The 23,823-nt window shown below is 34.5% G+C and overlaps 1 protein-coding gene across 1 annotated transcript in view; it reads right to left on the minus strand.

Annotated features, from left to right (window-relative positions):
- The window catches only part of LOC126890516 (protein O-mannosyl-transferase TMTC4-like), a 72,674-nt gene that overhangs the window by 40,420 nt on the left and 8,431 nt on the right, over positions 1–23,823 (minus strand). The window contains exons 3-4 of the mRNA XM_050659513.1: positions 22,570–22,948; positions 3,203–3,415 (exon numbers count right to left, since the gene is read on the minus strand). Coding sequence (XP_050515470.1) covers positions 3,203–3,415; positions 22,570–22,948 — 592 coding nt within the window. The remainder of the gene's footprint in view (positions 1–3,202; positions 3,416–22,569; positions 22,949–23,823) is intronic.

Consider the following 23,823-nt stretch of genomic DNA (forward strand, 5'->3'; position numbering starts at 1 on the left):
CAACCTGTATAATATAAATGTAATACACTCCTGGCCAAAAAAATCGGGACACCTTAAAAATAGTTCATTTTTGATGTCTCGAATCTCCTAAATCTGTTGTCCGATTTTAGTGATTTTTTTAATATGTTATAGCTTTATTCTCTAAGAATATGGATGTAGTAATAGTGTTGCTGAACAGGTAAATGTCATTGTATACCGGGTGTAACAATAGTACTGTGTTTTTTCCTGAAAGTTCGTAACACCCTGTGGAATGTTCTAGCATTTAAAAAATATTGAAATTCAAACTCAACTGTAGCCTTAGCCTTTCTTAACATTCTGCTTTTTGACTCATTCACATATGTTGGATAATGAAAAAGTTAGGTACTTTGACAACTAGTCATGTTCTTCATTAATACAAGATGTTTCTAAATAAGTGCGACAAACTTTAAGGGTTAATTCTGTACCTAACTTTTTCATTATCCAATATAAGTGAATGAATCAAAAAGCAGAATGTTAAGAAAGGCTAAGGCTACAATTGAGTTTTAATTTCAATATTTTTTAAATGCTGAAATATTCCACAGGGTGTTACGAACTTTCAGGAAAAACACAGTATTATTGTTACACCCGGTATACAATGACATTTACCTGTTCAGCAACACTATTACTACATCCATATTCTTAGAGAATAAAGCTATAACATATTTAAAAAAATCACTAAAATCGGACAACAGGTTTACGAGATTCGAGACATCAAAAATGACCCATTTTTAAGGTGTCCCGATTTTTTTGGCCAGGAGTGTATTATAATATTAGATATAAATAGAAGACTAAGTTCGGTTTTTAGGTCTCTTTTTAATTTCAAAGATTATTCTTGTCACGATAATAATAGTTTAATTCATATTGTAACAAAATAATTATTGACCGACCCTGGTATACCAGCTCCCGTCTCCGCACAGACAGAACATTTATCGATGTTTCGAGATACGCCGATGCAGCGCCGATAAGGACGTGCAAGTGGTCTCATGGACATAGCTAGAGATATACAGAACGTTCAGGAATGACGGCTAGAGTATATAAATTGGGACGGATTTTGTACATAGTTTAGTGGATAGTATAAATTCGATCTGTAACTTGTATAAATAAACGTGTAAACGAACCGAGAGTATTATTTTAACAGTAATCACGTTATAATATATTACCGCCTTGGCTGCGTTTAGAGATATTTATAAACTTGTTGAGTGCGTTACGTGGCATATATGTCCCGTAGTGAACCTTTTAGTCCAAGTAATGAAGCTTAAAATAGGACAAAACCTCGCAATTTTTACAGAATGGATGGATTTGCTTGAAAATTTGAGAATAAGTAGTGGATACTCCAAGGATCAAAATCTATATGATGCCGAAAGGCGCTTTTATCATGGGGGTGGTTGCCACCCCATCTCGGGGGGTGGAAATGGTTATTATATTTTGACCGCAAAAGTTGGTAAAAACATTCATTCCAAGCAAAAAATATTCTATATATTTTTTTGATAAAATTAATAGTTTTCGATTTATTCGCTATCGAAAGTGTTAGTTTTATATCGAAAAAAATCAGTGTTTTTAATAAGTTTTCTGCTAATAACTCCAAAAGTTTTCGTTTTATCAAAACAACTTCACCTAACAAAAATGTACCTTTTCAAAGATAAACAAAACCGTTTGTTTTAGTTTTCTTTAAGACCAATAGTAATCGAGCTATACTTTATTATATGTTAGTTCTTCTTCGTCAAATGCTAAATATTGTAGTTTCAAAGTCAAAAGACGGGAAAACTAAGCATTTTTGGAGGATAACTTGTTTAAACTAATTTAAAGTATTTAAAAATATCTATCTTAGCAAATAAATAAAAAGTCTCTAGCTCAAAAATTAAGTGACTTATAATGAAAAGAAAGTCAGTCCCTATTTTTTCAGCTAAAAAGTGATCGGAAGCAACCCCCTAATCACCACCCTAATTAAAATTAGTCATTGACCTTATTTGGTCGTCTTTATTTATGTATTATTAATAGGTTCTAGAAGTTTGACCGGCTTAGAATGATTAGTTAAAAAAAAATGAAGTTAAAAGCGAATAACGAATTTTTATAGTTTGGAAAAAAGGGCTCTTTTCTTCATAATAGAAAGATTAGTAATAGAGATACGAGAAAATGTTTAAATATGATATTATAGATTATTTAATTCCCAAGAACCTGGTTTGCAAAAAATTTTTCTGCGGCAAAAATTGAGTGAGCTATTGACAATTAAAACTTTTAATAACATGTAAAAACCACCTTTACCAACCCTTTCAAAGTCACTTCTTTTTGCGATTGAGGATTTTAAAAATATTTAATATTAACAGCCTTATAGGCCTTATAAAAACCTACAAAATTCTTTTTTATCAAACTTTCTAAGATATAAAATAAAAAAGTTACGGTTAAAAAATCAGTACATTTTTGTGAAAAAAAAAGGAGAAATCCAATTGAAACCATAATAATGTAAGTTAGCGGTGTTTTTAGTCATTAGCCTTATTCATTCTTCTTTATTTATGTATTATTAATATATTTTAGAAGTTTGACTGGCTTAGAATGATTACTTTTTAAAAACCTGGAGCTAAAAGCAAATAACGAATTTTTGTAGTTTGATAAAAAATGCCATTTTCTTCAGAATAGAAAGATTAGCATCAGAGATATGAAAAAATGTTTAAATTTGAAATTGTAGGTTATTTAATTCCCAAGAACTTGGTTTTAAAAAAAATTTTCTACGGCAAAAATTTAGTGAATCGTAATAATGAGTATACCGAAAAACATCGATTTTTTGATATAAAACTAACACTTTCGATAGCGAATAAATCGAAAACTATTAATTTAATCAAAAAAATGTATAGAACATTTTTAGCTTAGAATGAATGTTTTTATCAACTTTTGCGATCAAAATATAATAAAAAATTTCCACCCTCGAGATGGGGTGGCAACCACCCCCGTGGTAAAAGCGCCTTTCGGGATCATATAGATTTTGATCCTTGGACTATCCATTACCTATTCTCAAATTTTTAAGCAAATCGATCCATTCTGTAAAAATTGCGAGGTGAAAAGCTTCGGTTCCTGGACTATTTGCCACAGTGCGTTTTGACACAGTCGACGCAGCCAGCCGTCAGCCGTTAACGTAAAACACAGATCTATCTGTCTCGTAACGCAGCCAAGGTGTTAAATTTTTACTTACCCTTGTAAACACAGTTTGAGCATATGCTGCCGGATTATCCTTATAAGTAAATAGGGGACCTTCGAAATTCATAATTTCTAAACGAAAATACATAATACTGATGCCCATTATCAGAACTAACATGCATCTTACTATCAACCAAAATCTTAACATTTCTGCCCATGAGACTGATTTTCGCTTTTCTCTGTATACATCATAGAGAATCAGCACACCCTAAAAAATTAAAATTTAAAAAATCATAACATTTTACGTTGTGAAGCTATTTTCTTGTGGTATTTTAAGGTACTAGTACACTTTAAAAGACCAAAAAGAATAATTTTTTCTCAGAACCTTTATTAGAAATGGACATAAAACTTTTTACATACATATTAATATCTAACTCATTAGAGAGTACAAAAATATATCTTTTTTCTGTAAATAGATGGTTTTGCTTGTTTTCGATTCAGAGGGTTGCATAATCGCTGGACAGCTGTTTCCACCATTTCAGGCTTCCTCAACAGCGCTAGCATGCACTCCTCTGAATCGAAAAATAGATCAACCATCAATTTAAGAGGAACTTCAAAAATCATTGAATTTCCCATTGGGACGCTATACAGCGACATCTCTTGAAGAGTCTCAAATGCAGAATTCACCATTAAAATGGTAAACAGTTATTTAAATCTGAGACTCTTCGTGTTGAGAGTTCTTTCTGGTACATCCTTAATCTTCGACTTTTACAATTTATAAGACCGCAGACGATGAATATAGAAAACAAAAAGGACTCCTTGCAATCACATTCCGTTTTCATTCGTCTAGGAAAAGGACAGAAGAGGAACTTTCTAGTACTCAAATCTGAGTAAAGATAGAAAAGTAAATAGATGGTTTTGCTTGTTTTTGATCCAGAGGGTTGCATAATCGCTGGACAGCTGTTTCCACCATTTCAGGCTTCCTCAACAGCGCTAGCATGCACTCCTCTGAATCGAAAAATAGCTCACTGCTCAACCATCAATTTAACACGATACAGCGATATGACGCGATACAGCGACATCTCTTAACAAATTGAAGAGTCTCAAATGCAGAATTTACCATTAAAATGGTAAATGGTTATTTAAATCTGAGACTCTTCGTGTTGAAAGTTCTTTCTGGTACATCCTTAATCTGCGACTTTTACAATTTATAAGACTGCAGACGACGAATATAGAAAACAAAAAGGACTCCTTGCAATCTTATATCTTTTTTCATTTGTGCACGTCCACTAATATTGTAGAGGGCGCAAAAGTAGTGGCCTCGAGAAATGATGGCGGACAGTTAATCTCATGATTGGGATATCTGAAACAAAAAAATCGTACTGCATTTGAAAAAGGAAGGTTTCTTACGTGACAATTTACCACAATATGACCAAAAAATAAAAAAATAATATTTTTTAACCAAGAAAAACGGGCGATTTTTTCACAAACATTTTTCAAATTTCCGTAAAATCTTTTTTTTGCGGAATTGTCTCGGTGGTAAATTGTCACGTAAGAAACCTTCCTTTTTCAAATGCCGTACGATTTTTTTGTTTCAGAGATCCCAATCCTGAGATTAACTGTCCGCCATCGGAACTACTTTTTTTCGAGGCCTCGACTTTGGCGCCCTCTACAATATTAGTGTACGTGCATAAATGAAAAAATATATATTTTTTTGTACTCTTTGAGTTAGATATTAACACGTAAAAAGTTGTATGTTCATTTTGAATAAAGGTTCTGAAAAAAAAATTCTTGAAAAAATGCTTATTTTTGGTCTTCTAAAGTGTACTAGTACCTAAAAAATATAATTTACTTATAATTTTAACAGGAATTAACTACAATTTTAATGTTTATGTTTACATTTCGATTGCCCCTTTGGAAATCTTCTGTAGAATAGGGCACATAAAGAAGAAGAATTCAAGTAAGCTATCCCTGATTTCATCTTTTTGTAATTTATATATTATTATCATTTTCTTCCGCTTCTGTACTTCTAAATATGTCTTCATTGTAAAGTTCTTTTATACACTCACCGGCACAAAATTCCGCCACCCAAAATTTTTGGATTTTCAAGATTCTTGCATCAGTTTAAATGTACATGTTTTGGTGTCGTTTGTTATTATTTCGGTAACACAATTTTTTTGCTTAGACGTGTCGTAAATAAGTGTGTGGTTACTGCCTTCTAGGTCCCAATTAATTAAAACTCTCTTCTTGGTTCAAATACGTTATATTTACATTTAACTCCATCAACGATTAACCATAATAAATTGTTTACATATCACAGTAACGACCTACCTTTACATTACTACTACAAATAATAATGATGATGATATCATCGGGCGTTTACTTATATATTAGAATGAACTTTGCAACCTCACGCGTCGGCCTTGGTCAAGGGCGGACAATTTATGATATGCTTTACTTTCAATCAAACATCTTTTGTACAGGGTGATATTATAATACCACAGACGGCATTATACAGGGGTGAATGGAAGCGTTGTATTTTCTCCTAACTTTAAAAAATTCTGTGGAAAAATTGGAGGCCTGATTTTGTTACATACTCATTTTGTATTATCCTGAAGGTATTCCTAAGATTTTGTTATTTGAATTATCCGAATATCTCTTTTCTTCTAAGAGCTGTACAATTTTTTGTAAATAAAAACACTGATTGATTCATAAATAAATATCTTAAATAAAGGTTGGATTGATAAGAATAGAATGGCCCGCATGCAGCCCAGATCTCAATCATATTCAGCATGTATGGGATTAATTAAAAATAGCTATTATTCGCCGTCTCATAGGCCTCCAGAAAATTTGGTACAGGTATGGCCCTGGTAGAGGAGTATCGGGCTATTTCCCAGGCAAGGATAATACGTCTTTATTCGATGCCAAACAGATTGAGAGCAGTCGTTGCTACGAGAGGTGGACATACCCGCTATTGAATTGTTTTGTTTTGTTGTTAATTTTGTTTTGTGTGGTTAATTTCAGTGCGTTTGATATTTTTAATTAAATAAACCTTCAAATCAGTGTTTGTATTTACAGCTTTAAAAAAAAAGAGATATTCGGATAATTCAAAAAAAATCTTAGGGTTACCTCCAGGATAATACAAAATGAGTATGTAACAAAATCAGCCCTCCAATTTTTCCACAGAATTTTATAAAGTTAGGAGAAAATACAACGCTTCCATTCACCCCCGTATAATGCCATCTAAGCAAAAAAAATTATTATCGGAATAATAAAAAGCGACAGGAAAACATCTACCTACAAACTGAAGCAAGAATCTTGAAAATCGAAGTACAAATAATAAAGTTATAAATTGTCAAACTTAATCAAAAATTTTGCCGAAATTTGGCGGAATTTTGTGCCGGTGAGTGTATAAGATATCCACTGTTCTGATTTTATATTCATTAATAGGTTTTTCTAACTTTATGGATTTTACAAACTTTTCATTGCGCTCCATATAGGTTGTATTCCCATACAGGGTGTTAGTAAATAAGTATGAAACATTTTAAGGGCTAATTCTACATGAAAAATTAATACCAGTTTGCTCTATAAACATATGTCCGCAAATGCTTAGTTTCGGAGATACGGGGTGTTGAAATTTTTGTTTCAAACTGCCAATTTATTTATTGCTCTAAGACCAGTTGAGCTATGAAAATGAGATTTGGTGAGTTTTAAGAGGTAGTTATTACAAATTTTATGACATACAATGAAGCATTTTGTATTTATCATTGGCGCGCCTACGGGCAATGGTCTAAATTTTTTTAAAGAAAAAAATAGTACGCCACTGAGATATTTCGAATTAAAAATTATTTTTAAATTCCACGTCTAATTTATGATACAAAACCTTTCTTGCCTTTTTTTCATATGATGCACCGTTTTTATACAGAAAAATAAAACATCTTGGCGCGTATTTTTCATTTCTTAATACATCATCAAGAACTATCCAATATAATGTAGCGTGATTAGTGTAATTACTTCTAATTACAATAAAACTAGCGGTTCGTAATTTATATACGACTTTATTTATATAAGTTACAGACGAATTTATCTTATACACTAAACTTATTCACAAAATATGCCCGTATTTATACCCAGTTGTTATTCTGGAACAATCGACTCCCATCTCGAGCTATCGGCTTGTTCCGCCTACGTGACGTACCTTCCAGAATTCTCCGGCGAGGCCTAGCACATCCGATTACGTCATTCTCGAGGTGTTTACTGTTATACGGGGATCGGCCAAGATTTCTCTTCCGCTACACTGCTCCCCTCTTAAGATCTGAGCGTCTCGATCAGCAACTCTAAATGAAGGCCCAGGATGGCGGAATCTACACGACTCTCCAGCTCTGCATACACCCTTCAAGAAGAAATAACAGTCTACTGTCTTTGAAGGGTACGACATCTTCGGGTTCATGCAACACACAGTGATTTGTACACCAGTTCCTCTGAAGACCACTTCAAGCATGCTTCTCACAATCTTCCAATCCAGATTTTCTACTGCATGGCCTATTTTTGGTAAAGCCAAATTTTTGATGTCATAATTACACACGATTTTCTTCAAATTAGTTAGAGCACGCCATATGTTCTCGTAGCTTGGCGTGTCCGTATAAGACTTTCTGGTCACCATATACAGCAAAGATCGAGGACCATCTTCCAATCGCAGTACTCTTCCAATTTTAGGCTGCTGATTTCTTAACTCGTCCAGGCGGCCGAACTTTCTATTGAATACGGACGATATTCCTTTAGTCATCTCGAGGTCTTGGGCAACACAGTGGGCCAGAGAGACGTTTTCTGAACACCAAACAGATCTTGCTGAACTTCTGTGGTCACGCCGAATCTAGCACTCTTTCTCGCTGCGTAATTTGACATAAATTGATTAAAACTTGGCTGTGCGACATCTTTCATCTCCTGTTGGAGGACTCGTGCTTCTTCTGTTTCATTTGAGCCAGCATATGGTGCAAGACGATTTATGTGAATAACTTTTGGTTTACCGTTTGGCAACTTCTTAATTCTATATATTACGTCATTTATTTTCTTCTTAACTTCATACGGACCTTCCCATTGTCTTTGCAGTTTAGGACACAAGCCTCGACGACGTTGCGGATTATAAAGCCAGACAAGATCACCTACTTCGAAGCTTTCATTCTTGCATCGAGAATCATATTGATCTTTCATTCTGTCACTGGCTATCTGGATGTGTTGTCGGGCAAGTTCATGAATGTTGTTCATTCGTAATTTCAGGCGGTCAACGTAGTCTTCGCCTGCAACATGTTCCTCGGAAGGTCCGCAGCCAAACTCTAGGTCGCAGGGCAACCGAACTTCACGACCCAACATCAGGCAGGTTGGTGTTTGACCTGTAGTTTCATTTACGGCCGAGCGGTAGGCCATCAGGAATAAATGAATGTGTTGGTCCCAATCTCGCTGATGTTCAGATACAACTTTGGACAAGTGTTTACCCATCGTTCGGTTCGTCCTCTCGACCATCCCATCTGATTGAGGATGCAGGGGTGTTGTTCTGGTCTTATTGGCACCAATCAATTTACAAACGTTTTGGAAAAGAGCTGACTCAAAGTTTCGCCCTTGGTCGGAGTGGATCTCCAAGGGAACACCAAATCGGCTAAAGAATTCTTTAACAAGTACCTCTGCAACGGTAGCAGCTTCTTGATTTGGTAATGCATAGGCCTCAGTCCATTTTGTAAAATAATCCATGGCTACCAGGATGTATTTATTTCCAGCATCGGTTTCTGGAAATGGACCTGCAATGTCGATAGCTACTCTTTCCATAGGACTTCCAACATTGTACTGTCTCATGGGTGCTCTCTTTTTACCAACCGGACCATTACCGGATGCACACGGTTCACATTTTCGGCACCATCTTTACAGTTCACCCAATAGAACCGTTCTCGAACCTTTTGCAGAGTCTTCGTAATACCAAAGTGTCCACCTGATGTACCGTCATGCAACTGACGCAATACTTCTGACACTTTACTTTTAGGTACAATCAACTGAAGCTTAGATTCTGTACCATCATCGTTCTCAAAGGTTCTGTACAGAAGATCATCTTTTAGTATCAGGCAATTCCATTGGCTCCAGTAGGCCTTGACTTCCGGACTACATGCACTAATGTTTTGCCAACTAGGTCTCTCACCTCGACGCATCCAATCCAATACTCTTTTTATACATGGATCGTCTTCTTGGGCTTCTTGTAACTGTTGTGGCTGCCATTGCTCATTAACGACGGTAGTTCGTCTCACAGGGCAAAGCTGTTCATCTACTTTAAGCCGGTGATTACAACTTTCACTGCATGGCCGTATCGAGGAAGCATCTGTATTTGAACCAACTCTTCCAGCCCTCTTCATGCGTCTCTTCGGCATCGTGTCACGAATCACCCTCCGTACCATTTCCACCAAACGTTCATCTTTTCTCTTATCGCCTTTTTCCACGGTTATTACTCGATTGTTTCGTGAAGCTTGGCTAGCTGCTTCGTGTTCCAAGGCAATAGCAAGTGCTTCATCTAAAACTTTCGGCCTTGCTAGTCGTAAAGCTTTCTGTAGTTCATTATCTTTCAGCCCATTGACGAAGGTATCTACTGCAATTTCTTCTAAAACGCTGTCTGGCACCTCTGGATAAGCCAACCGCACCACACGAGCCACATCTGCTTCAAATTCTTGCAGATTCTCACTTGCTCGTTGACTTCTACTTCGCAGTTGTGCTTTGTATACTTGTTGTAGATGGGCATCTCCATAGCGTTTTTCTAGACGAGTGAACAAGGTCTGGTAACAATTTTCTTGACCCTTGGGAATTGACCTTAATATATCTGCAGCATCACCTCGTAAAGCAGCAGTCAAGGAAACAGCCTTTTCTTGTTCGGTCCAATGATTGGCGGTCGCAATAGCTTCAAACTGTCTAAGATATATGGACCAAGAGGACTTTCCATCAAATGGTGGTAATTTGAATCTCATATTATGCGACGTTTCGTCTCTCGGTAGTTCATCTTTCACTAAAGGATCTAACGTTGCTGCATTAACTGATGGTTGTACTTTTGTATCGGTTATCCTGCTCTCTAGCTGTTTGATCTTTTCTTCTACGGTCTCTACACTTTTCTGCATCTTATCGAATGTTCTAGAAACTTCTTCAAATTTCTCATTGTTCTGTTTACAAACTTCTTCTAGTTCTTCGTTGTTTTGCCTACAGACCTCTTTAATTACTTGAGAAGTCTCATCGAATCTTTTAGCAACATTTTCGAATTTCTCGTCGCTTTTTCTACTAACTTCTTCAAGTTTCTCGTTGTTCTTTATAGAAGTTTCATCGATCTTTTGAGAAATGGTTTCGAATTTCTCATTATTTATCTTAGAAGTATCATCGATCGTTTCAGAAACAGTTTTTAATTTCGATAAGATTGCTTGTTCTGCTGACTGGAAGTGGAACGTCTTTGGGTCTTCTCCGTTCTTCGTGAGGACATCCTCGAGTCGTGCTTGTAGGACTATCTTGAGCCCACTGCTGTCCAGATCCCGTTCCTCGAGCTGTTCACGGAGCTGTTTTACTGTAAGTTCTTGTAGCAACATCTTTGGTCGGCACACACGTACTTTCCAAAATGTCTTTTAACAGTCTTTCCGAATACCGAACAATCAACGCACTTTAACTATTCCCGACGAATAAAGTCCAAAAGTATTTTAAAGTCTCTCTGTAATTCACTTATTTATATCGCACTAAGTTAACCGAACACCGACACCAACTGTAGCGTGATTAGTGTAATTACTTCTAATTACAATAAAACTAGCGGTTCGTAATTTATATACGACTTTATTTATATAAGTTACAGACGAATTTATCTTATACACTAAACTTATTCACAAAATATGCCCGTATTTATACCCAGTTGTTATTCTGGAACAATCGACTCCCATCTCGAGCTATCGGCTTGTTCCGCCTACGTGACGTACCTTCCAGAATTCTCCGGCGAGGCCTAGCACATCCGATTACGTCATTCTCGAGGTGTTTACTGTTATACGGGGATCGGCCAAGATTTCTCTTCCGCTACAATAATAATACTAAACTAGAACAATAACAGAAAATATTACTAATAAGATTTCAACTAGGTGCAAAGCTGCAAGAAATGTTTAAAATGATTTCCTTTACAGACAACAGAAGAATTTTATATTCATCATTGGCGCGCGTACGGGTAATGGTCTGAATTTTTTGAAGAAAAAAATAGTACGCCATTGAGATATGTCAAACTAAAAATCATTTTTGAATTCCTCTTTTTTCTTTCTTTCCTTTTTTTCATACGAGCCGCCGTTTTTACACAAAAAAATAAAACATTTTAACACTTACCAAGTATTTGAGTTTCCATATGCATAGAAACTTGGTTCAAATACTTTGTAAACGTTAAAATGTTTAATTTTTTTGCATAAAAACGGCGCCGCATATGAAAAAAAGGCAAGAAAGATTTTTTGTCGCCAATTGAACGAGGAATTCAAAACTGATTTTTGGTTTGACATATCTCAGTGGCGTACTCTTTTTTTCTTCAAAAAATTCAGACCATTACCCGTATGCGCGCCAATGATGAATATAAAATTCTTCTGTTACCTGTGAAGGAGATCATTTTAAACATTTCTTGCAGCTTTGCACCTTATTGAAATGGTATTAGTAATATTTTCTGTTATTGTTCTAGTTTAGTATTATTATATTATTATTGGATAGTTCTTGATGATGTATTAAGAAATGAAAAATATGCGCCAAGATGTTTTATTTTTCTGCATAAAAACGGTGCATCATATGAAAAAAAGGCAAGAAAGATTTTTTATCATAAATTAGACGTGGAATTTAAAAATAATTTCTAATTCGAGATATCTCAGTGGGGTACTATTTTTTTCTCTAAAATAATTCAGACCATTGCCCGTAGGCGCGCCAATGATGAATACAAAATTCTTAATTGTATGTAATAAAATTCGTAATAACTACCTCCTAAAACTCACCAAATTTCATTTTCATAGCTCAACTAGTCTTAGAGAAATAAATAAATTGGCAGTTTGAAATAAAAATTTCAACACCCCGTATCTCCGAAACTAAGCATTTGCGGAAATATGTTTATAGAGCAAACTGGCATTAATTTTTCATGTAGAATTAGTCCTTAAAATTTTTCATACTTATTTACTAACACCCTGTATATTTGGTGAATACTCTCCAATACTCTCTTGTTATGCTTTTAATCTTAGAATTAATATTGTTTCTTCTGTATTTACTAGGGCTGTCCGATAAATACTTAGTCTACAGAAGAAAAACGAAATTTTTTTTGGAAAAGTGGGGATTTATTTCTTAACATACTCTCCTTTTAGCTCGATTCACTTAACCGAACAATACACCAACTTCTTTAATTCATCTGAAACCTATTTTTTCTCGAGGTCTGCAAGAAGATCTCCATGGCAGCGAAGACCTCCTCATTGGACTTAAAATTCTGCACGGCGAGGGCTATTTTTAAGGGTTGGAAACAAAAAAAAGTTGCATAGGACAAAATCTGGATAATATGGAGGATGGGGCAACAGTTCTTAGCCCAGTTGTATTTATTAACAAACCAAAAGTCCTTTTGAAATTCTTTGTTTATCCCGCTGTCCATCTGTGTGATAAATCTTGCAGGAGAAGTCTTATGTTTATTTTTCTTAAAAAAAAAATCCTAGAGTCTTGAAAAATGTTGTACCTACCTTACATCCCTTAGCCCAAAGAAGAATTCTATTGACTTTATGGCAATCAATGTAAGAACTAAGACTAGGCTTATGATAAGACAAGAAAAGGTCTGGAGTATAATATAAGAAGAAGAATGAAACCGATTTTATTAAGTATCATCATCAGTGGCGCTACAGCTCTTTATGAGCCAAAGCCTTCTTCAGAACAATCCTCCATTCGCCCCTGTCGCTGGCAACTCTTCTCCATGCTCTAATTCCAATAGATTTCAAATCATTTTCTAGGTTGTCTTAGTACCTAAGTCTCGGTCTTCCTCTTGCTCGTTGTCCTATCGGCCCTCTTCGGTCAAAAACTTTTTTGACTATGGCATCTTCCTCTCGCCTGATTACATGACCTATCCATCTAAGGTGTGCTACCTTAATGAATTGTACAACGTCAGGTTCTCCAAAATTTCTATATAACTCAAAGTTGTAACGCCTGCTCCACAAACCGTGTTCTTTTATGCCACCATATATTCCTCTTAAAATTTTTCGCTCAAAACGTTTGAGCAGTTCTTGGTCATTCTGTGTACGTGACCAAGTTTCTGAACCATATGTTAGCCCTGGTCTTATTAGTGTTTTGTATAGTCAGTTTAATTTTTCTAGGCATTTTGAGGCCATCTGTTTTCTTAAGCCATAGTAAAACTTATTGGCGAGCACTATTCTTCTTTTAATTTCTTTACTGACATTGTTATCTTTAGTTAACAGCGAGCCTAAGTATATGAAGGTGTCGACACCTTCCAGTTTTAGGTCATCATCATCATCATCATCCAACCAATTTACGTGCACTGCTGGACATAGGTATCCCCCAATTGTTTCCACACTTCACGGTTTTGTGCTGATTTTTGCCAGTTTTTACTAATCCGCCTGATATCATCTGTCCATCGTGTAGGCGGCCTTCCTCTACTTCGTTTATCTTCTTGGTCTCCACTCCATCAGCCTTCGTGCCCATCTTGAATCTTTCAGCCTGGCGACGTGTCCTGCCCAGTTCCATTTGAGCCTGGTGATACGTTCTACAACATCTGCGATACCGGTTGTTTGTCTGAGATCTTCATTTCTTATTTTATCCCGTAGAGTTACGCCCAGCATGGATCTTTCCATGCGCCTTTGAGCAACCCGCATTTTCGACGCTGTTGCCTTGGTTAGAGTCAGTGTCTCTGCTCCATATGTCATTACCGGTAGCACACATTGGTCAAACACTTGTCTTTTTAAACCGATCGGTATACTGCTCCTAAATATGTCTCTCAGAGCTCCGTAGGCTGCCCAAGCAAGAGTTAATCTTCTTTTTATTTCGCATGTTTGGTTATCTCTGCCAATTCTAATTTCATGACCCAAGTAAATGTACTTTTCCACTAGTTCTACTTCTTGTTCGCGTATAATCAGCTGTCCGCTAGGAATCAGATTAGTCATAAATTTAGTTTTAGAAAAGTTCATTTTCAGGCCTATTTTCCAGCAGATAGCGTCTAACTCATTTAGCATTTTCTTTACTTCTCCTAGGTCATCAGTTATAAGGACTATGTCATCTGCAAAACGAAGATGATTTAACTTTTCTCCATCTATTTTGATCCCTTTATTGTCCCAGTTGAGCATCTTAAAGGCATATTCCAGAACAGTTATGAATAGTTTTGGCGAGAGTGTGTCGCCTTGTCTTACGCCGCGTTCTATGCTTATTTGTTTGGTTTTATCATGTAACTTAACACTCATTGTTGCCTCTTTATAAATATTATAGATGAGTGTACTGTAACGGTAGTCAATGCGGCATTCATTTAGAGCTTCTAAAATGCTATCCAGCTCTATCGTGTCAAAGCCTTTATGAAAATCCACGAATGCTAGGACAAGGGGTTTATTATATTCTATTGACTTCTCAATTAGTAACTTGACTGCCTGCAGATGGTCGTTTGTCCCAAAGTTTGATCGAAATCCAGCTTGTTCTTTTGGCTGGTAAAAATCTAGCTTCTTTTCTACTCTTGATGTCACTACTTTTGTAAAGAGTTTGTATAAGTGGTTTAGCAGGCTAATGGGTCTATAATGTTCTAAGTCTGTCTTATCTCCCTTCTTATGCAAAAGTATTGTTACTGCGTTTTTCCATTTTTCAGGTATCGACTTTTGATGAAGGCATAAGTTGAAGAGATTTTTTATTTTACCTATAAGAATGTGGCCTCCGTTTTTAATGGCCTCTATTACGACTCCATCTTCACCTGGTGCTTTTCCATTTTTCTCAGTGCTTGATGGATTTCGCTAGTGGTTATCTCTGGTAGTATTTCGGAGCCTTGGTTTATTATTTTCTTTGAAACCGCTTCCCTCAGATTATTTTGATTCAGCCTTTGGCTCCTATATAGTTCCAAATAAAATTCTTCTACGATATTTAGTAAATCTTCTCTGTTTGATGTTATTTCGCTGTTTTTATTTTTTAATTTATGTATTTCGCATTTTCCGTTGGTCAATTTCCTTCGTAAAACTTTCAAACTTTTATTTTCTTCTATGGTTTTCTGGATGCTTTGAGTTTTATACTTCCTTAGATCTTTTCTGATTTCCTTTGACACTTTCTTGTTGATGTCTCTTAACGCACTTTTTTCAGTATTTTCGCTTCCTCTCATTTTACTTCGCGTTTTGATTAGTTCTCTAGTTTCTGGGCTTATTTTTTCATCTCTCTTCTTTTTTGGGCAGTTTTTTCGTTGACTTTCTTCAATGGCTCTAATTATGTTTTCATTTAAGTTATTTATACTTTCATCTGAAGTTGTATTTTTTTCCAAAGCAGCGTTTATATGGTGTTGGTATTTATCAATATTTAATGGGGGAGTCCAGGCTTGCAAGGTTTTCTTTTTTATCAAACGATTTCGTTCTTTTTTGAGGTCTATTTTTATTGTGGCTCTTACCATTCGATGGTCACTTCCTGTAGTAAATTTATTTAGGACGCTCACGTCTGTGATAATCTGTTTTTTGTCGCTGATAATGTAATCTATTTCATTTCTTGTTTTACCATCAGGACTTTCCCACGTCCATCTTCTATGTAGTTTTTTAACGAAAAAACTGTTCATTTGGAACAAGTTATTCTGTAGCAAAAAGTCTAAGAGTGTTTCTCCCCGCTCATTTCTACCTAGAGTTCCAAAATTTCCTAGTGATGTCTCTGCTTCGTCTTCTTTAAGGCCTAATTTTGCATTAAAATCCCCACACAGGATTGTAAAGTGGGTGGGTGTGTCTTTTAGAGCTACAGATATATCATCATAAAAGTCTTCAACTTCTTCGTCTGGATGTTGTGTTGTTGTTGGAGCGTATACCTGGATAATTTTCAGTTTATACCTGTTGTTGAGCTTTAGGGTTACATAGGCAACTCTTGTAGACACACTTTAGTTTTAGGTCATCAATTATTATTCTTGTAGGTATCGGATTGCTTGACCTAGTGCAACACATATATTTGGTCTTTTGAACATTTATATTTAGTCCCATTGTCTGTGCAGATGCTCTTAACGACCGAAATGCTTCAGTCAGAGATTCTGTGGACCTACCTATGATGTCTATGTCATCTGCGTATCCGACAATTTGTACTGATTTGTTAAAGATAGTAGGTACCATTCGTAGTAATCTGGGACTCTCGAATCATTTTTTCTAATGCCAGGTTAAATAAGAGACACGATAGTCCATCACCCTGTCTTAGTCCATTTTTGCAATGGAAGGGTCTTGAGAGATCGTTTTGGATTTTTACATTGCTCTCTGCACCTGTGAGTGTAAGTTCAGTTAATTGGACAAGATGAAACGGTATTCGAAATTCTACCATAGCAAGTAGAAGATTATTTCTATTAACGGAGTCGTATGCCGAGACTCTAGGGTTTTTTCAAGGATCTGCCTCACTGTAAATATCTGGTCAGTTGTTGATTTATTAGGACGGAAACCGCACTAATATCCTCCCACTATTTGTTCGGCGTAGGGAAGGAGTCTTTTGTACAATACGTTGGACAACACTTTATATGCCATAATCATTTTATTAAGTAACACGACAATTAGTCAACATAGACACTACAACATATATACAGCTCACGGACTGTAATGTATAATAAACTAATTGGTTGTTGTACAACTGGTTTATAACTTCTTCTTCTTCAGCCTGTTTGCATCCACTCCTGGCCAAATGCCTCCCCATGAGCTCTCCACTCTTCCCTGTCTTGTGCTGTTTGGTTCCAGTTTCTCCCTACTTTGGCTTTGATGTCGTCTAGCCATCGTTTACTGTACAATGTTTATCGTCCACCTGTCGTTGTTTTGCCGTGCCACGTGTCCTACCCAGTTCCATTTCATTTGCGCAAATCTTCCAATTACATCTTCCACCTTCGTCCGCACTTCCTCATTTCGTATATGTTCCCTCAGAGATACTCCTAACATAGCTCGTTCGATCGCCCTCTGTGTCCTCTATGGCTGATACCTCTGTGCCATGGTCTCCATTCCATAAGTCATAACTGGTAGAATACAACTGTTGAATACCCTATTCTTTAGATTTATTGGTATCTTTTTGTTTTTTAACACATCACCGAGTCTTCCTACTGCTGCCCAAGTCATCCGGATTCTTCTAGTTATCTCTGCCGTTTGATTCTGTTTGCCTAGTTTGATCGTGTGATCTGGGTATACGAGCCCCTTCCCATACTATCAGTTGGCCCAATGTAGATTTAAAAGAAAATCCAATTTTATAGAACAAAAACAAAAGTCCAGCATACCTACACTTTGAAAGTTTTAATTCATCGATATTTTTTGGATTTCCAGAAGTATACAAAATATGTTTTAAATTAATAAGAACGATTAATTAATAGGCTATTGATTATGTACTATAGAAAGGAACTACAACGTTAACGGGGTTTTATTATTTCATATGGTCAATGAATCTCTCTATATGAAAAAACCGCCGAGTGCTACCATTTAAGGGGTGCGTTTTTGAGAAATGGATGAATTAGTCCCTGGGCACAGGTTACATTAGGGTGAGTTCTATGCACTTTTGGTACAAACACGTCTACATAAAAATTGTTCCTGGTTAAATATCCTATCTAAATATAACTTTTTAAAGTCAAAAATACTTTTTTTTACAAAAATATATTCAAAAGAAAAAGCACAAAGAAACCCAAAAGAAAGAAATTTTGTTTTTTGTCCCATAACTTTTGTCCACGGGGATATAGGTATAGACATTGCTTCACAGAAAAAAAAAATTAAATATTTTCTCTTTAAAATGATGTTTGGTAGAGGTCATTAGGATTTACAGTTTTCGAAATATGATTTTTCAAAGTTCGCCGCTCATAGCAATTTTGGGCAATTTTCCTTGTTATTTCGCAAATATTGTTCTGTAACTTTTTTCTACGTAACTTTAGGTATATGCAATGGTACATATAAGAGGAATAGAAATCAACTACCTTTAAAATGGTCTACTATATAATATTGTACGACTTCTTTTAACGAGGTTATCTTTTTCAAGACTTTTAACGAGTTTTTATATTTTCTACGATTATTTTTTAAATTTCCCATTATAACTTTTTTTTCTATATGGTATATATTATATTATAATAAAAAAGAAAGCTTATTCTGTTTACTTTAAAATGATGTATGTATTATAAAAAATTCTAGGGTTATTTTTGAATAAGATATGCTTTTTCAAATTGTAATAAGTACTTGCAACGATTTTTGATTTTAGGATTATTTTTTAAATTCCTCATTATAACTTTTTTATGTGATTGTGTGTTATGATTGAATCTTATTTTTTATAGGTAATACTTTATATCCACTTGACTCGGTCGGGAAAACTTGAAAATATGGATTAATTCCAATATTTATTGTCAAAGCTCCTGCACCACAAGCTTTGCTTGAAAAAATAGCATGTAAATGTACCAAAGGATGTACAAAAAACTGCGGTTGTAGGAAGATAGGAATTAGTTGTTCAATATTCTGCAAAGGGTGCATGTGCATGGGTACTAATTGTGGGAACTCTAAGATAACTGAGGTGTCAGAGGAAGATATTGAAGCTAATGCTAACGAAGAGATGGACTTTGATTTTGAAAATTTTTTAAATGTCAACGTTTAAATAATTTTAACTAAAGTGATGTTTTTTAAGACTAATGTTTATGTAATTTTTGTAAAAGAAATAATTTTAAATAATACAGGTAAAAAAATATCAAAGAATCACTCGGTTTCCATTATGTATTTAAATATAGATGATACACCATTTTAAAGAACAGAAAGTAAGCCCTCTTTGTTGCGCAATATATAGATAGTATATTCATGTACAAGAAAAAAAAGTTATAATGAGAAATTTAAAAAATAATCGTAAAAAATGTAAAAAATAATAAATATATAATATATTATATAATAATTTTGTTTAATTTTTATATTATATTATAAAAAAATCGTTAAAAGTATCTCTTTAAATCTCTTTAAAAAAAGTCGTACAACGTTATACAGTAGACCATTTTAAAGGTAATTGATTTCTATTCCTATTACGTGTACCATCGCATATACCTAAAGTTACGTAGAAAAAAGTTACAGAACAATATTTGCGAAATAACAAGGAAAATTGCCCAAAATTGCTGTGAGTGGCGAACTTTGAAAAATCATATTTCGAAAACTGTAAATCCTAATGACCTATACCAAACATCATTTTAAAGAGAAAATATGTAAGTTTTTTTTCTGTGAAGCAATGTCTATACCTATATCTCCGTGGACAAAAGTTATGGGACAAAAAACAAAATTTCTTTCTTTTGGGTTTCTTTGTGCTTTTTCTTTTGAATATATTTTTGTAAAAAAAAGTATCTTTGATTTTAAAAAGTTATATTTAGATAGGAAATTTAACCAGAAACAATTTTTATGTAGACGTATTTGTACCAAAAGTGCATAGAACTCACCCTAATGTAACCTGTGCCCAGGGACTAATTCACCCATTTCTCAAAAACGCACCCCTTTAAATGGTAGCACTCCGCGGTTTTTTCATATATAGATGTCCATTGACCATATCAAATAATAAAACCCCGTTAACGTTGTAGTTCCTTTTAGCTATCTTATTTTGAATATAATCAATAGCCTATAAACAGAATAATAACAAATTAAAAAAAACGCAAAAAATATCTAATTTTCACAAAACAAATGTGGAAGTTTACAACTAAGTGACATCTTTTTTTATTTTTAATTAGATTCAAAATTCTTCGTGGCATAGTTTTTATAAAGTTCTGACAACACTCTGGTGTAAATGGATCCCATATTTTTTGCAAGTTTTGCTTCAATTCTTTTAAGGATCTAGCAGGATGTTTCCTCAATCGGGACTGTTGGGACTGTTGGAAACGTATTCCAGAAGTAGTATACCGTGGTCACCAATCCAGTTTAAACTCTTTTTTGAGGTAAGGCAACCTACGCCATCTCGTTGGAAGACAAAATCTTTCGCTAAGTTAAACTTATTGAAACGACTTTGTTTCACAATCGGTAAGAAATTATTTAAAACCTTCAAATATTTGCCCGTATTTAAGATTCCATCGATAAAATGCAATTTTTCCAAACTATTCGATGACATGATGCCTCAGACCATGATAATCGTAGGAATTTTGACTTTTCTGTTAAAACATTAAGCTGAAAAGCTTAACTTTTCCTGCGTATAACTCGACTCCTACTGTATCCAACTCGACTCCAACACAAACTTCAAATCTGGATTCATCACTCCATTGCATTGTATCCCTTAGTGAATTTGTCCAACCTCAATGCTCTTTTGACCATTTTAACTTATTTGTCTTGTGTTGTAAGGTTAAGACTAGATTCTCGTTAGTCTGAGATAAAATTAATATTTTCACAAAGAATTCGTATTGATTTTTTTTAACTTTATCAATCACTTTGTAAGTAGAAAATCTTAATTTGTGGACCTCTCAGTGACATGTCGATCTAGAAACGTGTGTTCCAACCAGTTTACTCCAAAAACTACTTAAATCTAGATAAGTTGCACGTCGGTTTTTCACTATAATGCGTCTTAATCCCCTTCTATCTGCTTCGCTTATTTTACTTTTTCTTACATTTATAGGTTTTGTGATGGCAAAACCCGAGGTTTTGTATCTCCTAACTATATTTCTTACACTATACTGTGACAATTGAAACATATTCGCATTTTTCGAATTGATTTTCGAGAAAATAAAATATCTATTGATGATTGAACAAATGTTCTTATCCATAACTTTACCTTCACTCATTCCCATCGATGACTTTATCCTGACAAACGGCAATAGGCTTTATAATATCACAAAATCTATTTGACATTAATTGACAATTGTTTTGATATCATTTTCCATGGCCTAACTCTGATTTTAAGATAATTATGAATAAATCAAAGTATGTTGATGTAATTGAATCAAATCCCACGATTTAGTGATTTTTTTTATTATTGTTTGAAATAAATAAAAAAACCAGAAGGGTAATGTTTTCAATAAATATTAGTAAAAATTGCAATAATAATTAATATGGGAACTTATAAAACTATATTGATTATCACTTGTTTATGGTAATCGTCATAAAATGCAAATTACAAAGGTGGGCCAACTGAACTGGAAAGGGGCTCGTATATTATACTCTTCGACACTTTCGATTTCACTTCCATCTAAGTCGATTGTGATATTTTGATTTGTCATCACTTTTGTTTTATTTAAATTCATCTTTAAACCGATTTTCTCAGATTCTCGTTTAAGTTCTTTAACTACACGCGCTGGCGTATTTTGTACGCCAGATATAGGAATTCTATTGCAAATATGTTAAAAAATTTATTTTTGACCTTGTTTATATATCTAACCTATCACTGGAATGTACTTTACAATTGGTTTTAGTTTTGTTATAATCGGCGTTCTGAGAAGATGGTAATTACCAGTTTATTATTTGTTGTTTCCGGTTTTGTACAAAATAGGCTACGATTGTAGTAATCTAAGTACATCTTTCAATTGGAATTTTTGTCATTATGACACAAAATATATGTTCCTTTATAAACAATACTTTTTCTAATGTAAAATATCACATTTCAAAATTTTTTTAATAGTAATTTTATTTTTCAAAGGATCAGATTCCAGTTAGATATTCCAATTGACTTACTTAGATGGAACTCCAAGCATTCGCTGATGCCGAATAACGTTTATAACAAACAACTAAGTGTATTTTTTCAAAAATAAATAAACAAAACAGTTGTTTTTAAGTGTATTCTCTTGTGGCGTACCTATAAAGTATGCCACGCGTGTACTTATGTTATAACTTAATGCCCGGGTAGTTAAAGGTTAAGCACGCAGATCAGTTCCTCTGTATTGTAGCTTATGAGTACTATGTTATCGGCAAATCTCAAATGACCTAAAAAATCTGCCATCGATTTTAATTCCACGTTGTTCCAATTTAACTTCTTGAACACATCTTCTAATGCAAGAGTAAATAACTTTGGAGATATGGTGGCTCCCTGTCTAACACCTCTTTCCGTTCTTATTTTACTTCTTGTTAGGTCTTCTGCTACATTTATTTGCATAGTTGCATTATCGTATATGTATTTTAGGAGTATTCTATATCTGGAATCAATCCTTGCGTTATTCATTCCGTCTAATACGGCCCAGAGTTCTATGGAAGGTTTACAACGGCATTGTGTAAAAAATGATATTGTAGAATTTTATAAAAACAAACATGAATACAATATACTCACCACGACAGCTATGGCAGTTTCTTTACAAAGGACAGCACAACACGTTAATATAGCTACCAGAATATACCAAAAAATTACACTTTCTCCAAAACTATTTCTAAATTTATGGAACAGTAAAATGACCACAAAAAATAATACTGAGCTCAAAATATCGGCTCTGCCTACCAAACCAGCTACTGCTTCTGTATGTACAGGGTGTACAGTAAACAGTAAGCCAGACAGGAAGGCAACGTCATGGATATTAGTAGCATATTTTGATTTTTTTAAAAATAGTTCAAAAACAGGTACTGTTAGTAGGCATAGAAGTCCATAGAGGATTATGTTTGTTGCATGGAATTGAAACGCATCCAGTTTATTCTTAGAATAAAGTACATTTAATCTGAAAATTAAAAGAAATGTACAACAACTGTTAAAATGAAAATACAGTAGAACCCCAGTTATCTACAGGTACGGGACCGGATGTGGCACAGAGAATTGAAAAGCATGGATAACAAGTATTTCTGAACAAGTATTTCTTAATGTTATTCTGAAGCTATTTTCTTGTGGCATTTTTATAATTAACTATTTTTAATGGGAAATAAGCCACAATTTTACTAAAAAAATGATTTTATTAACGTTTCGATGTCCAAATCGGATGCCGTCAATAACATCGAGTTAGTACATTTTATATTGTAGTATTATTTATATACCTATGTATTATTAGTATTATTTATAATTTAAAATGTACCTACATATTAAGGTCAGAATTTGGTATTAGTTTTGAGAGTAAACTAAAGTAAGACCTAATACTTACGATGTCGGGATAGTATCACGAGGTTTTTTCCTGGTTTTCAATCGTGATTTACTATGGAATCTCTTACACGAGAATTTTACTGTCACCGTTGCATGCGGTTGTCTTTTTAAAGATAGATCACATGCTATGATTTTTTTGTGAAGGATATTCTTGAGTTGGGGTTGATTTCATGTAATCGAATGAACCATCTTTCAGTAAAGTCGTCCCAGGAACGCAACTCATAAATATTGGCAATATCATTTTAAAGTCTTCTACTTTAAAATGTATAATATATGTCTGAATTGCCGATATAAATGAGTCGGATTAAAAAAAATAGATGAATTTTTTACTAAGCAACAACATTTTTGTTTAATTTATTAATTTTTTTTGTATTTTGACAACGGCATCCGATTTGGACGTCGAAACGTTAATAAAATCATATTTTTAGTAAAATTATGGCTTATTTTCCGTTAAAAATAGTT

The sequence above is a fragment of the Diabrotica virgifera genome, chromosome 8 (genome assembly GCF_917563875.1).
Source record: "Diabrotica virgifera virgifera chromosome 8, PGI_DIABVI_V3a".
NCBI classification, from domain to species: domain Eukaryota; kingdom Metazoa; phylum Arthropoda; class Insecta; order Coleoptera; family Chrysomelidae; genus Diabrotica; species Diabrotica virgifera.